A 16,877-nucleotide genomic window follows, 5' to 3' on the forward strand; every position below is an offset into this window, starting at 1 on the left:
TCCATGGCTCGTACCTGTTCACGGCGGCATGCCTATCCGCCCGTGCTATAGACCCCATCCTATGGCCGGGCCTATTCTGCGTTCCATCAAAAGAATTAAGAATAGACATGTAAATTTTTTCGTCAGAATGCGGAATTAGCCCGGCCATAGGATGGCGTCTATGGCACAGGCGGATAGGTGTGCCGCCGTGAACGGGTACGAGCCATGGAATCCGCCGGAACTTATCCGTGTGGATTCCATAGTGTGAACCTACCCTTGAGGCCTAGTCTCGCAGCGTTGGGAGACTTTCCTCCCCTTCCTTCCTCCTCCTCGTCTCCACGGGTCAGAGTCCTGGGACTCCCCGCCACCACATACATCACCTGCTGCCCAGCTCTGGATAGCTTCCCCTCTGGTAAAGGATAGAAGACAGAGTTCTTCTTACCTGAGTGATGCAAGCCCCAGTGAAAGCGACAATAACAGCAACAACGTTAACAGTCAGCTGGAACTGAAGAAACTTGGAGATGCTATCATACACATTGCGCCCCCACATGACCGCCTTGACAATGCTGGTAAAGTTATCATCAGTCAGGATAATGTCCGACGCTTCTTTTGCAACATCAGTACCGGCTATACCCTATAAGAAAAAACATGAAGGTCTGATATAGATTATTAGAAGTTATCCTGTGCAAGGAGAGTACTTACCCGGATGGTATATACCACTGCAGCAGCCATAGCAGCTGCTCCGGGCCCGCCGCATCAGGGGACCCTGCAATACACTGGGCCCCTAAGCTGTCATCACTTGCAGCACCCAGGTCCTAAAAATGTCCCTCCTGCAAGCACTCCTGACCAGCGCTTGCAGTTATGTATACACTCACAGCTTAGGGCCCTATTCCACAGGACGATTATCGTTTGCATAATCGTTAACGACAAACGATTTGCGAACGAGCAACGATAAAAATAGGTCCAGGTCTAATTAAACGATCAACGATTTCTCGTTCAGTCGTTAATCGTTAACTGCTAATCAAACGAACGATCGTTTAGATTCGAACGACTTAATGCTAATCTCAACGATAATCGCCCTGTGGAATAGGGCCCTTAGTGGTCAGTTGGGGGGGGGGGGCACAATCATTGCTCTGGGGCCCAGTCACTTCTAGAACGTAGTGTATCAATACAACATACCATAGCAAACCCCACATCGGCTTTCTTTAATGCTGGTCCATCGTTGGTTCCATCTCCTGTGACAGCCACCACTTGTCTCTGCTCGGCCACGGTGCTGTCTATAATGCCTGGATTACAGATACAACAAAAACAGATTCAGGAATGACCACAAACAGACCACAAACAAATGAATGAAGTCCTGATGGGTTCCTCAGGTATAAGCAGAGTCCTCAGGGCGGAGGGGAATGACCATGGTGACTGGTAATCAGAGACGCATCTTTGCTCCGATGGGATCAGCTGGACTTGGTTCTTTTGAAGCTGAAAATATCTTTATTCTTATCAAATAAAACCAATGGACGTTGTGTGTCGATGGACCCGAGGAAGAGAAAACTCCTCTCTCCACACAGGCCGCTTGCTTCTTCTTCTTTTTTTTTAATAAGAATAAAGATGTTTTTGCCTCAGAAGAAGCATGTGATGTGACTGGTATTCTGTACAGGATATTATCTGGTCACATGCAGCCGTCGCCTTCTACCTCCGAGGACTGAGATCACAGCGCTCACTGCCTTACCTTTCACCAGTGTATGCTTGTCTGTGGGGGATGATCTTGCAAGTACACGAAGCCTCGGCCAAACTTTGTCCAACTTTTCTTGTTCTACCTGAGAATAGTATGACAGAGGCGTAAGAGAAACATGTAATGCTACAACTACTTCAGTACAAGTACAGTGACGGGCAGTGTGACAAGGAGGCCACGTGTGTGCAGGGGATGGTTGAGCCGTGTGTGACAGTCGGGCTGTGTGTGTGTGACAGACAGGCTGCGTGGAATAGTAGGGGCCACATGGACTAGTAGGGGCCACATGTCATGTGTGGATGTGGAGGCGGTGTGCTCCCTTTTTTGTATGGGCAGAAGTTGCCGTGACAGGAGGGCGGCTTCACAGCAGAAGGACGGACAAAGATGTGAACTATAAAGTAAGACGATATTTCATATACAAAACCTGGAAGAGTCTTTCCCAGAAATAGAGATCTGTGACTGCCATGTTTAAAGCGTAGCTGTCATTTCTGAAAACAATAAATATCTATAGTACAAGCGATTTTAAGAAACTCTGTATTAGGTTTAATTTACCAAAAGAGTTTCCTTCTGTACTGAAAAAGCAATCTCCCAGCATCCCCCCTCACTGCAGAAGAAGCAGGATTTCTGTCTCCATTATGTGGCTATGGAGAGGGGAGGGGCTGAGAGGAGTGAGTGAGCACGGAGCAGTCCTGCACAGCACAACACCCTGAAATCTTCTCTCAGTAAGTTCCTAGATAAGCACTGACCTTTCTGACCCCTGAATCCAGCGTTTTAGGTGCCCAGAGAGTCTACAAACAGCTGACCTTCATGTCACCTCTTCCTGCTCACTCATCTCCCTCGGCCCCTCCCCCCTCCATAGGATATAATGGACACAGCAGAACCCATCTTCACTGGCTTCTCTGTAATTAAGACGGCTTTGCCTGATAATGCACAGATAAGAAATCAGGGGGGGAGGCTGGGAGATTGCTTCTTGAGTACAGAAGGAGGCTTTTTTGTTTCTTAAAATCGCTTATACTACTGATTTAAGACAGTTACGCTTTAAAGGTTGTGGTGACTCTGCATCTTATACTCTCTCATTATTCGGTAGTATAAGAAGTCATACCTCACTACCTTCTTACCTCGCCCTTCTCATTCCGGATGAGCGTATTGAACTCCTTCCCCTCCAGGCACAGGAAGTCCTCCCCGGGCAGCAGGATGCCACACTTTGTAGCAATGGCCCGGGCCGTGTTTATATTGTCCCCGGTCACCATCCGCACAGTGATCCCTGCCCGCTGGCACTTCAGAATAGCTTCAGGCACCTGCGACAAGAAGAAGCAGTTATTATATAATACACACCATACTGACCCCAAAGGTCACAAACCAAACTCTGTCAGCAATTCCACCATCTGCCTGACTAACTATAGCTTCCGAATATGAGGGAGGCGCACAGGAGGGCGACAATCAGTCATCACTGTACAGACACAATGGCAATACCGCCTGGACCACGGCACCGAATGCAGCACAGAGTGCGCCGTGGAACACAGCACCGAATACAGCATGGAGTGCGCCATGGAATACCGCATTGAATACAGCATGGAGTGCGCCATGGAACACGGCAACGAAAACAGCATGGAGTGCGCCATGGAACACGGCAACAAATACAGCATGGAGTACGCCATGGAACACAGCATGGAACATGGTACTGAATATGGCATGGACCACAGCACAGAACACGGCACCAAATACAGCATAGAGTGCACAATGGAACACGGCACCGAATACAGCATGGAGTGCGCCATGGAACACGGCACTGAATACAGCATGGAGTGCGCCATGGAACACGGCACTGAATACAGCATGGAGTGCGCCATGGAACACGGCAACGAATACAGCATGGAGTGTGCCATGGAACACGGCACCGAATACAGCATGGAGTGCGCCATGGAGCACGGCACCGAATACAGCATGGAGTGCGCCATGGAACACGGCACCGAATACAGCATGGAGTGCGCCATGGAACACGGCAACAAATACAGCATGGAGTGCGCCATGGAACACGGCAACGAAAACAGCATGGAGTGCGCCATGGAACACGGCACCGAATACAGCATGGAGTGCGCCATGGAACACAGCATGGAACATGGTACTGAATATGGCATGGACCACAGCACAGAACACGGCACCAAATACAGCATAGAGTGCACAATCGAACACGGCACCGAATACAGCATGGAGTGCACCATGGAACACGGCAACAAATACAGCATGGAGTGCGCCATGGAACACGGCACCGAATACAGCATAGTGTGCACAATGGAACACGGCACCGAATACAGCATGGAGTGCGCCATGGAACACAGCACCAAATACAGCATGGAGTGCGCCATGGAACACAGCACCAAATACAGCATGGAGTGCGCCATGGAACACGGCACAGAATACAGCATGGAGTGCGCCATGGAACACGGCACCGAATACAGCATGGAGTGCGCCATGGAACACGGCAACAAGTACAGCATGGAGTGCGCCATGGAACACGGCAACAAATACAGCATGGAGTGCGCCATGGAACACGGCACCGAATACAGCATGGAGTGCGCCATGGAACACGGCACCGAATACAGCATGGAGTGCGCCATGGAACACGGCACCGAATACAGCATGGAGTGCGCCATGGAACACGGCAACAAATACAGCATGGAGTGCGCCATGGAACACAGCACCAAATACAGCATGGAGTGCGCCATGGAACACGGCACCGAATACAGCATGGAGTGCGCCATGGAACACGGCACCGAATACAGCATGGAGTGCGCCATGGAACACGGCAACAAGTACAGCATGGAGTGCGCCATGGAACACGGCACCGAATACAGCACGGAGTGCGCCATGGAACACGGCACCGAATACAGCATGGAGTGCGCCATGGAACACGGCAACAAATACAGCATGGAGTGCGCCATGGAACACAGCACCGAATACAGCATGGAGTGCGCCATGGAACACAGCACCGAATACAGCATTGAGTGCGCCATGGAACACGGCACCGAATACAGCATGGAGTGTGCCATGGAACACGGCAACGAAAACAACATGGAGTGCGGCATGGAACATGGCACCGAATACGGCAGGGACTGCAGCACGGAACACAGCATGGAACACGTTACCGAATACAGCATAGAGTGCCCCATGGAACACGGCACCGAATACAGCATGGGGTGCGCCATGGAACACGGCACCAAATACAGCATGGGGTGCGCCATGGAACACGGCACCGAATACAGCATGGAGTGCGCCATGGAACACGGCACCGAATACGGCATGGAGTGCGCCATGGAACACGGCAAGGAATAGGGCATAGACTGTGGCACAGAACACTTCAAGGAATAGGGCATGGACTGCGGTACAGAATACAGCATGGAACAGGGCACGGAGTGCGGCACAGAATACGGCACGGAATAGGGCATGGACTGCTCCACAGAACACGGCATGGAATACGGCACAGAATACAGCATGGAATAGGGCATGGACTGCTCCACAGAATACGGCATGGAATACGGCACAGAATACAGCATGGACTGCGCCACAGAATACGGCATGGACTGCTCCACAGAATACGGCATGGAATACGGCACAGAATACAGCATGGAATAGGGCATAGACTGCGCCACAGAATACAGCATGGAATAGGGCATAGACTGCGCCACAGAATACAGCATGGAATAGGGCATAGACTGCGCCACAGAATACAGCATGGAATAGGGCATGGACTGCGCCACAGAATACGGCATGGAATAGGGCATGGACTGCGCCACAGAATACGGCATGGAATAGGGCATGGACTGCGCCACAGAATACGGCATGGAATAGGGCATGGACTGCGCCACAGAATACGGCATGGAATAGGGCATGGACTGCGCCACAGAATACAGCATGGAATAGGGCATGGACTGCGCCACAGAATACGGCATGGAATAGGGCATGGACTGCGCCACAGAATACGGCATGGAATAGGGCATGGACTGCGCCACAGAATACGGCATGGAATAGGGCATGGACTGCGCCACAGAATACGACATGGAATAGGGCATGGACTGCGCCACAGAATACGGCATGGAATAGGGCATGGACTGCGCCACAGAATACGGCATGGAATAGGGCATAGACTGCGCCACAGAATACAGCATGGAATAGGGCATGGACTGTGGCATTGAATAGGGCATGGAATAGGGCATGGACTGCGCCACAGAATACGGCATGGAATAGGGCATGGACTGTGGCATTGAATAGGGCATGGAATAGGGCATGGACTGCGCCACAGAATACGGCATGGACTGCAGCAAGGAATAGGGCATGGACCACGGTACAGAACACGACATGGACTGTGACATAGAACACGGCATGGAATACGGCATGGACATTTGTTAATTTTTCAGTCCAAACATGTAGAAGCTTTCCCATGTGTTTGTGGATAACCCCGTTACCTGTCAGACGCCCGGGTCACGTTCAGGTGATCAGAACAGTCTATGGAAACTACTGGAAAAATGTTCAATGGGGGTGGCAGCACATGCCTTCAGGTAAGCGGGGGTAACAGCAGGCGTATGCCAAGAAGCAACCAGGAATCTGCCCCATGCCGTATACCAGGGGAGATTCTTTGATAAATCTCCCCTATAATGTACATATTCCTATATAGTATACAGTATATATACACTATATACCCCGCCCCCAACTGCTCCACTAAGAGCTGCACACTGTTACTGAAACCAGGCTGACTGGAGCAGAAGTAAATGGTAAATCAGGCACAGGAGAGGGACGGCCACCCACTCCCCGTAGAGCCATATATGTACCGGCCAGACAAATGCATTTAGAGCAGAGTGGTGGTTGGTAACCTGGACAACAAGCTGTAAACAGTGGAAGGGAAAGAGCAGCCTACCAGGAGGGGGAGGCAGGTCTTCTAGATGATTGTCTTTCTAATACTAAGTAACTTGATGAGCCCTACAAGTATAACTATGCTAGCTGCGATTACCCCTTTTAAGTGTCTCTATTGGACCGGGTCTGAGTGTTCACACCTGTACCGATTGGGTGAGCGAGCTGGTAGAAGCCGTGCTGCAGCCCCCGGCTCTGGGTCACCGATATCAGTCGGGCTCCATAGACAATCAGTCGGGGCCTGGCTGATCACGTGACACAGAGCTTAGCGCAGTCCCCTTCCTGCTCGTTCTCCCAATCGGTATAGGTGTGATCACTCAGATGCCTCTCTATACAAAAGGTTTGTGGGTAAATTAGACTGACTGGTAATCCCCAGGCCGCTCACTTCACCCCATGTGCAGTGCCGGCACCCCGCTGACCCTCTGGACAGCTCATAAGATAATCGGAGTGTAGGTTACCTCTGGGCGGACAGGGTCCTCGATGCCCACCACAGCAATACAAGTCAGGTCAGACAAGATATCTCCTTCACTATCCCAATCAGGTTCGGTGCCTGCTGGGAAGTCACGATACGCCAGACAAATAGTACGAAGACCATCGCACGCCATCGGCTCAATGACTTTCTTTACCATCTCATCCCGGTCTCTAGTTTTGAACGGACAAACCTCGCCGCCTTGGTCCAAGATCTTGGTGCATCTATGAAACAAAAGGAAGAACCTTGTATAACCAGCAGTATTGGCCGCCCCCAGCTCCTCGGCTCATCCGGAGCTCTTACTTGCGTAGAATGATTTCGGAGGCTCCCTTGCTGTACATGCGGAAGCCCCCTCCGGTCTCGCTCAGCACCGTGCTCATGGACTTCCGCACCGAGTTGAAGGTGTACACCTTGTAGAGCTTCTCCTCAGGAATCTCATTCCGAACAGCTTGGTAATCTTGCTTCAAGTCCAAGACAAACCCCAGCAGAGCGCACTCAGTCTTATTCCCCACTTGTCTCGGGAGGCCGCCCTCTTTCTCGGGGGGCTATAAATCGGTCAGAAAAAGAAATCTTATTAACCCTGTGTACAAGATTAAAGGGGAACTACGGGGAGAAATCATCTGGTGTCAGAATATTATACAGATGAGTAAATTACTTTTATTTTAATATCTCAAGTCCTCCAGTACTCATCAGCTGCGGTATGTGCTGCAGATAGTGGTGTATTCTCTCCAGTCTGACACAGTGCTCTTTGCTGCCACCTCTGTCCATGTCAGGAACTGTCCAGAGCAGCAGCAAATCCTCATAGAAAACCTCTCCTGCTCTGGACAGTTCCTGACATGGACAGAGGTGGCAGCAGAGAGCAGTGTGTCAGACTGGAGAGAATACATCACTTCCTGCATAACAAACAGCAGTTGAAAAGTACTGGAAGACTGGAGAGAATACACCACTTCCTACAGGACATACAGCAGCTGAGAAGTACTGGAAGATATTTTTTCATATTTTTTTTTTAATTAACAAATCTATATATAAAAAAAAGTTATTTTCCATAGGATATGCAAAAGAAGAGCATATTCATGCACCTAGGACGTCACTGCATTGAGCGCTTTCACTAGCAGCCGGCAGTGTTGTCGTTTGGCTCCCTGAGATCAGTGATCTGTTTCTCTGATTTTCCAATGGAGGCCCAATCAGCACAATCTGTTCCACGTTTGACGTCACTTACCAGGATTTTCGATGTATATGCTGAATTCACGGATATTCCATTGACCAACAGGTCCAGGATTTTTGGGTTTAGCGCTTCAGGGTCAGGAATTTGTCTATAGTGGGTGCCGCATACATAGGCTTGGACCACGGTCATACGATTCATGGTTAAAGTGCCCGTCTTGTCAGAACATATAGCAGTAGCATTGCCCATGGTTTCACAGGCGTCTAAATGACGCACAAGGTTATTATCTTTCATCATTTTCTAAGGAACAAAAGAGAAGAAAAACAATGCGGCTAAGATGAAATGTGAAAGCAGAGAAAGATGCTGTAAGTATACTGAGAACCCAGGCAGGAACCGGGGAATCACACAGACATCATACTGTACATCATATCCTACGTCATACTGTACACCATATCCTGCATCACATCCACCATCATACCGTACATCATATCCTACATCATACTGTACATCATATCCTTCACCATATCCTACATCATACTGTACATTATATCCTACATCATATCCTACATCATACTGTACATTATATCCTACATCATACTGTACATCATATCCTATGTCATATCCTACATCATACTGTAACCATATCCTACATCATACTGTACATCATATCCTACGTCATACTGTACACCATATCCTGCATCACATCCACCATCATACTGTACATCATATCCTACATCATACTGTACATCATATCCTATGTCATATCCTACATCATACTGTACATCATATCCTACATCATACTGTACATCATATCCTATGTCATATCCTACATCATACTGTAACCATATCCTACATCATACTGTACATCATATCCTATGTCATATCCTACATCATACTGTAACCATATCCTACATCATACTGTACATCATATCCTATGTCATATCCTACATCATACTGTAACCATATCCTACATCATACTGTACATCATATCCTATGTCATATCCTACATTATACTGTACACCATATCCTACATCATACTGTACATCATATCCTACATTATACTGTACACCATATCCTACATCATACTGTAACCATATCCTACATCATACTGTACATCATATCCTATGTCATATCCTACATTATACTGTACACCATATCCTACATCACACTGAATTTTGGTTTTTTTTGCTCAAATTTACCATTTTACGGTATAAATTTTAAAATGCAGTGGTACCTTGGATTAAGAGTAACTTGGATTAAGAGCGTTTTGCAAAAAGAGATCACAGTTTTTTTTTAAAAAATAGTAACTTGGTGTAAGAGCTCCCTGTATGGGCATGGTCTGCATAGCGGGGTCTACAGCCCTGTACTCTGACCCAGGAAGTGTCCCTTACCTGTCTGTCACTGTCCTCCTGCACAGCTGTGACTCTCACTTCCCTATTGGTCCATACTGAGCACACGCCTCTCCCAATTGCTGTCATGTGACCACACAGACCTCTGGCAGCAGCCCTGCTTCTCTATTCTAGCCTGTTGTACTATGCTACTGCATTATGGAGATCTGCAGCTCCATCCTGTACCTACAAGCTTCTGCTGTGTTATCAGGGTTATGCAGTTACTATACATTATATACCACATGCTGATTGCTATACTGTACAGTAACTTATATATCACATATCCAGCTGCTGTGTTATCAGGGTTATACAGTTACTATACATTATACACCACATACTGCTATACTGTACAGTAACTTATATATCACATATCCAGCTGATGTGTTATCAGGGTTATACAGTTACTATACATTATACACCACATGCTGCTATACTGTACAGTAACTTATATATCACATATCCAGCTGCTGTGTTATCAGGGTTATACAGTTACTATACATTATATACCACATGCTGCTATACTGTACAGTAACTTATATATCACATATCCAGCTGCTGTGTTATCAGGGTTATACAGTTACTATACATTATACACCACATGCTTCTATACTGTACAGTAACTTATATATCACATATACAGCTGCTGTGTTATCAGGGTTACACAGTTACTATACATTATATACCACATGCTGCTATACTGTACAGTAACTTATAATATCACAGATTCAGCTGCTGTGTTATCAGGGTTATACAGTTACTATACATTATATACCACATGCTGCTATACTGTACAGTAACTTATATATCACATATCCAGCTGCTGTGTTATCAGGGTTATACAGTTACTATACATTATATACCACATGCTGCTATACTGTACAGTAACTTATATATCACATATCCAGCTGCTGCAGTGTTATCAGGGTTATACAGTTACTATACATTATACACCACATGCTGCTATACTGTACAGTAACTTATATATCACATATCCAGCTTCTGCTGTGTTATCAGGGTTATACAGTTACTATACATTATATACCACATGCTGCTATACTGAACAGTAACTTATATATCACATATCCAGCTGCTGTGTTTTTAGGGTTATACAGTTACTATACATTATATACCACATGCTGATTGCTATACTGTACAGTAACTTATATATCACATATCCAGCTGCTGTGTTATCAGGGTTATACAGTTACTATACATTATACACCACATGCTGCTATACTGTACAGTAACTTATATATCACATATCCAGCTGCCGCTGTGTTATCAGGGTTATACAGTTACTATACATTATATACCACATGCTGATATACTGTACAGTAACTTATATATCACATATCCAGCTGCTGTGTTATCAGGGTTATACAGTTACTATACATTATATACCACATGCTGATTGCTATACTGTACAGTAACTTATATATCACATATCCAGCTGCTGCTGTGTTATCAGGGTTATACAGTTACTATACATTATATACCACATGCTGCTATACTGTACAGTAACTTATATATCACATATCCAGCTGCTGTGTTATCAGGGTTATGCAGTTACTATACATTATACACCACATGCTGCTATACTGTACAGTAACTTATATATCACATATCCAGCTTCTGCTGTGTTATCAGGGTTATACAGTTACTATACATTATATACCACATGCTGCTATACTGTACAGTAACTTATATATCACATATCCAGCTGCTGTGTTATCAGGGTTATACAGTTACTATACATTATATACCACATGCTGCTATACTGTACAGTAACTTATATATCACATATCCAGCTGCTGTGTTATCAGGGTTATGCAGTTACTATACATTATACACCACATGCTGCTATACTGTACAGTAACTTATATATCACATATCCAGCTGCTGCTGTGTTATCAGGGTTATACAGTTACTATACATTTTACACCACATGCTGCTATACTGTACAGTAACTTATATATCAGATATCCAGCTGCCGCTGTGTTATCAGGGTTATACAGTTACTATACATTATATACCACATGCTGCTATACTGTACAGTAACTTATATATCACATATCCAGCTGCTGTGTTATCAGGGTTATACAGTTACTATACATTATACACCACATGCTGCTATACTGTACAGTAACTTATATATCACATATCCAGCTGCTGTGTTATCAGGGTTATACAGTTACAATACATTATATACCACATGCTGCTATACTGTACAGTAACTTATATATCACATATCCAGCTGCTGTGTTATCAGGGTTATACAGTTACAATACATTATATACTAGTGTTGTCACGATACCAGAATTTTGAGTTCGATACCAATACCAACTTTTTTTTTTCAATGCTCGATACCAATTCGATACTTAATAAATTTTATTTAGAAAAACCCCACTAGAATAGAGATGCACTTGTACGGACCATATTATTTTAAAACTAAAGTTTGCCTTATTTAAAATAAATGTTCTTTAAAAAATTGCCCTATTCTCACTCCTAACACTTTTTTATCTCTTAGCCTGCATGGCTGTGGGGCGATCTGTAGTTTTATTTAGTAGCACGTTTTTATGTGGTAGTGAATTTGGTGGTTTCTCCGCTTGCACCATTTACCGTGCGTCATCAGGAAGGTGATAATCTTATAATATGCACAATAACACTTCAGCTATCAGGGGGATGGTGGGAACTGTAGTCATGTAACACACTTCAGCTATCAGGGGGATGGTGGGAACTGTAGTCATGTAACACACTTCAGCTATCAGGGATGATGGGGGCTGTAGTCATGTAATACACTTCAGCTATCAGGGATGATGGGGGTTGTATACATGTAACACACACTTCAGCTATCAGGGATGATGGGGGTTGTAGGCATGTAACACACTTCAGCTATCAGGGATGATGGGAACTGTAATCATGTAATACACTTCAGCTATCAGGGATGATGGGGGCTGTAGTCATGTAATACACTTCAGCTATCAGGGATGATGGGGGCTGTAGTCATGTAATACACTTCAGCTATCAGGGATGATGGGGGCTGTAGTCATGTAATACACTTCAGCTATCAGGGATGATGGGGGCTGTAGTCATGTAATACACACTTTAGCTATCAGGGATGATGGGGGCTGTAGTCATGTAATACACTTCAGCTATCAGGGATGATGGGGGCTGTAGTCATGTAATAACACTTCAGCTATCAGGGATGATGGGGGTTGTAGGCATGTAACACACTTCAGCTATCAGGGATGATGGGAACTGTAATCATGTAATACACTTCAGCTATCAGGGATGATGGGGGCTGTAGTCATGTAATACACTTCAGCTATCAGAGATGATGGGGGCTGTAGTCATGTAATACACTTAAGCTATCAGGGATGATGGGGGCTGTAGTCATGTAACACACACTTCAGCTATCAGGGATGATGGGGGTTGTAGGCATGTAATACACTTCAGCTATCAGGGATGATGGGGGCTGTAGTCATGTAACACACACTTCAGCTATCAGGGATGATGGGGGTTGTAGGCATGTAATACACTTCAGCTATCAGGGATGATGGGAACTGTAGTTATGTAATACACTTCAGCTATCAGGGATGATGGGGGTTGTAGTTGCACTATTCCAGCTGAATTCGGGCGGCAGAGTAATGTGCAGGCTACCGCCCCCTCCCCCTTCACAGTTGCAGCCAGGCCGACCTTTTGCTCACCCCCCACATTGCTGATGCCGGCCCGGGAGTGTCCTGACGGCTCCCACCTCACAGCCATCCACCTCCTGTCAGATCTCCTCCTCGCCTCCCCCACCTCCAGCCTTCTCCCCCGGACGGTGCAGCTCTCAGCCTCGCTCTTCCCTTTCCTGCCGCCGCTGCTGCTCTGTAATGCTACACTGACCCGGGACCCCGCGGCGACGTGAGAGGCAGGAACGGCCGGCGACAGCAGCATAATGCGCGGAAGATCGGGGTCCCAGGTCTGTGTTTGCAGGGGTGGCACATAGAGAACATGACAGGCGCTCAGGTAGCCGCCTGTCATGTTCTCTGCACTATACTCTGTTAAACTACGCTATTTTGTAGTTTAACTAAGTATCGATACCAGGAAATCCTGGTACCGAACCGTTTTTTTGCCCCGAAAATCGATAGTAGTATCGATTTTTCGGTATATCGTGCATCCCAATTATATACCACATGCTGCTATACTGTCAGGAACTTATATATCACATATCCAGCTGCTGTGTTATCAGGGTTATACAGTTACTATACATTATATACCACATGCTGATTGCTATACTGTACAGTAACTTATATATCACATATCCAGCTGCTGTGTTATCAGGGTTATACAGTTACTATACATTATATACCACATGCTGCTATACTGTACAGTAACTTATATATCACATATCCAGCTGCTGTGTTATCAGGGTTATACAGTTACTATACATTATATACCACATGCTGCTATACTGTACAGTAACTTATATATCACATATCCAGCTGCTGTGTTATCAGGGTTATACAGTTACTATACATTATATACCACATGCTGCTATACTGTACAGTAACTTATATATCACATATCCAGCTGCTGTGTTATCAGGGTTATACAGTTACTATACATTATACACCACATGCTGCTATACTGTACAGTAACTTATATATCACATATCCAGCTGCTGTGTTATCAGGGTTATACAGTTACTATACATTATATACCACATGCTGATTGCTATACTGTACAGTAACTTATATATCACATATCCAGCTGCTGTGTTATCAGGGTTATACAGTTACTATACATTATATACCACATGCTGCTATACTGTACAGTAACTTATATATCACATATCCAGCTGCTGCTGTGTTATCAGGGTTATACAGTTACTATACATTATATACCACATGCTGATTGCTGTACTGTACAGTAACTTATATATAACACTAGAAAATGTACCCGGCGCTGCCCGGGTATAAAGTGTCAGTGTGTTAATTAGATTTGTTCTAAGGTGCCCAGGAGGCGAAGCTAAAGGTATTGTTTCATCTGAGTTAATCAGTGGAATTAGTGTATACCTTTAGTGCATAGTTGGAGGGGTTCTGTATACCCACAATGTATAGTTTTTAGGGGTCTCGCATATCTGTAGTGCATAGTTGGGGGGGCTGTATACCTATAGTGTATAGTTGAGGGAGGTCCTGTATACCTGCAGTGTACAGTTGGTGAAGGTCCTGTATACCTGTACTGTATAGTTCGGGGGTCCTGTATACCTGTAGTATATGGTTGGTGCTGTATACCTGTAATGTATAGTTGGTGGAGGTCTTGTATACCTGTAGTTTATAGTTTGAGGGTCCTGGATACCTGTAGTGTATAATTGGTGGAGGTCTTGTATACCTATAGTATATAGTTCGGGGGTCCTGTATACCTGTAGTAAATAGTTTGAGGGTCTGTATAACTATAGTTAAGAGTTGGTGGAGGTCCTATATACCTGTAGTGTATAGTTTGGGGTCCTATATACCTGTAGTATATAACTGGTGGAGTTCCTGTATACCTGTAGTATATTTGGGGTCCTGTATACTTGTAGTATATTTGGGGTCCTGTATACTTGTAGTATAGAGTTGGTGAAGGTGCTGTATACCTGTATTATAGAGTTGGTGTAGGTCCTGTATACCTGTAGTGTATGGTTTTGAGGTCCTGTATACCTGTAGTGTATAGTTTGGGGTCCTATATACCTGTAGTATATAGTTGGTGGAGTTCCTGTATACCTGAAGTATATAGTTGGTGGAGGTCCTGTATACCTGTAGTATATAGTTTTGGGGTCCTGTATACCTGTAGTGTAAAGTTTGGGGTCCTGTATACCTGTAGTGTAAAGTTTGGGGTCCTGTATACCTGTAGTATATAGTTTTCTGGAGGTCCCGTGTACTTGTAGTGTATAGTTTTGGGGTCCTGTATACCTGTAGTGTCCTGTATACCTGCAGGGTTGTATTTACCCGTATGGCAGTGTTATTTAGTCACAGTGTGTCGGTATTGGTCATGTCTGGTATGGGGGTGTTATCCAGTCACAGTATGGCGGTATTGGTCAGGTCTGGTGTGGCGGTGTTATCCAGTCACGGTATGGTTGTATTTGTCAGGTCTGGTATAGCAGTGTTATCCAGTCACAGTATGGCAGTATTGGTCAGGTCTGATATGATGGTGTTATCCAGTCACAGTATAGTGGTATTGGTCAGGACTGGTATGACAGTGTTATCCAGCACAGTATGGCGGTATTGGTCAGGTCTGGTATGGCAGTGTTATCCAGTCACAGTATGGCGGTATTGGTCAGGTCTGGTATGACAGTGTTATCCAGTCACAGTATAGTGGTATTGGTCAGGTCTGGTGTGGCAGTGTTATCCAGTCACAGTATGGCGGTATTGTTCAGGTCTGGTATGGCAGTGTTATCCAGTCACAGTATGTTGGTATCAGGTCTGGTATAGCAGTGTTATCCAGTCACAGTGTGGCGGTATTGGTCAGGTCTGGTATGGAGGTGTTATCCAGTCACAGTATGGCGGTATTGGTCAGGTCTGGTATGGAGGTGTTATCCAGTCACAGTATGGCGGTATTGGTCAGGTCTGGCAGTGTTATCCAGTCACAGTATGGCGGTATTTGTCAGGTCTGGTATGACAGTGTTATCCAGCACAGTATGGCGGTATTGGTCAGGTCTAGTGTAGCAGTGTTACCCAGTCACAGTTTGGTATACCTGTTGTGCCCTGTATATACATGTACTGTATGGATGGAGTAGGGGGTCCTGTATATACATGTACTGTATAGATGAAGTAGGGGGTCCTGTATATACATGTACTGTATAGATGGAGTAGGGGGTCCTGTATATACATGTCCTGTATAGATGGAGTAGGGGGTCCTGTATATTCATGTACTGTATAGATGGAGTAGGGGGCCCTGTATACATGTACTGTATAGATGGAGTAGGGGGCCCTGTATATACATGTACTGTATAGATGGAGTAGGGGGTCCTGTATATACATGTACTGTATAGATGGAGTAGGGGGTCCTGTATATACATGTACTGTATAGATGGAGTAGGGGGTCCTGTATATACATGTACTGTATAGATGGAGTAGGGGGTCCTGTATATACATGTCCTGTATAGATGGAGTAGGGGGTCCTGTATATACATGTACTGTATAGATGAAGTAGGGGGTCCTGTATATACATGTACTGTATAGATGGAGTAGGGGGTCCTGTATATACATGTCCTGTATAGATGGA

General features: G+C 45.5%; 1 protein-coding gene across 6 annotated transcripts in view; it reads right to left on the reverse strand.

The window, feature by feature from the left end:
- The window catches only part of ATP2B4 (ATPase plasma membrane Ca2+ transporting 4), a 160,742-nt gene that overhangs the window by 31,936 nt on the left and 111,929 nt on the right, over positions 1–16,877 (reverse strand). For all 6 annotated transcript variants that reach the window (XM_069944401.1, XM_069944398.1, XM_069944396.1 and 3 more), the window contains 7 exons: positions 8,299–8,541; positions 7,383–7,624; positions 7,069–7,303; positions 2,824–3,003; positions 1,706–1,793; positions 1,159–1,265; positions 422–613 (listed from right to left, as the gene is read on the reverse strand). In XM_069944401.1, coding sequence (XP_069800502.1) covers positions 422–613; positions 1,159–1,265; positions 1,706–1,793; positions 2,824–3,003; positions 7,069–7,303; positions 7,383–7,624; positions 8,299–8,541 — 1,287 coding nt within the window. The remainder of the gene's footprint in view (positions 1–421; positions 614–1,158; positions 1,266–1,705; positions 1,794–2,823; positions 3,004–7,068; positions 7,304–7,382; positions 7,625–8,298; positions 8,542–16,877) is intronic.

This window comes from Dendropsophus ebraccatus, chromosome 11 (genome assembly GCF_027789765.1).
Source record: "Dendropsophus ebraccatus isolate aDenEbr1 chromosome 11, aDenEbr1.pat, whole genome shotgun sequence".
Lineage (NCBI taxonomy): Eukaryota > Metazoa > Chordata > Amphibia > Anura > Hylidae > Dendropsophus > Dendropsophus ebraccatus.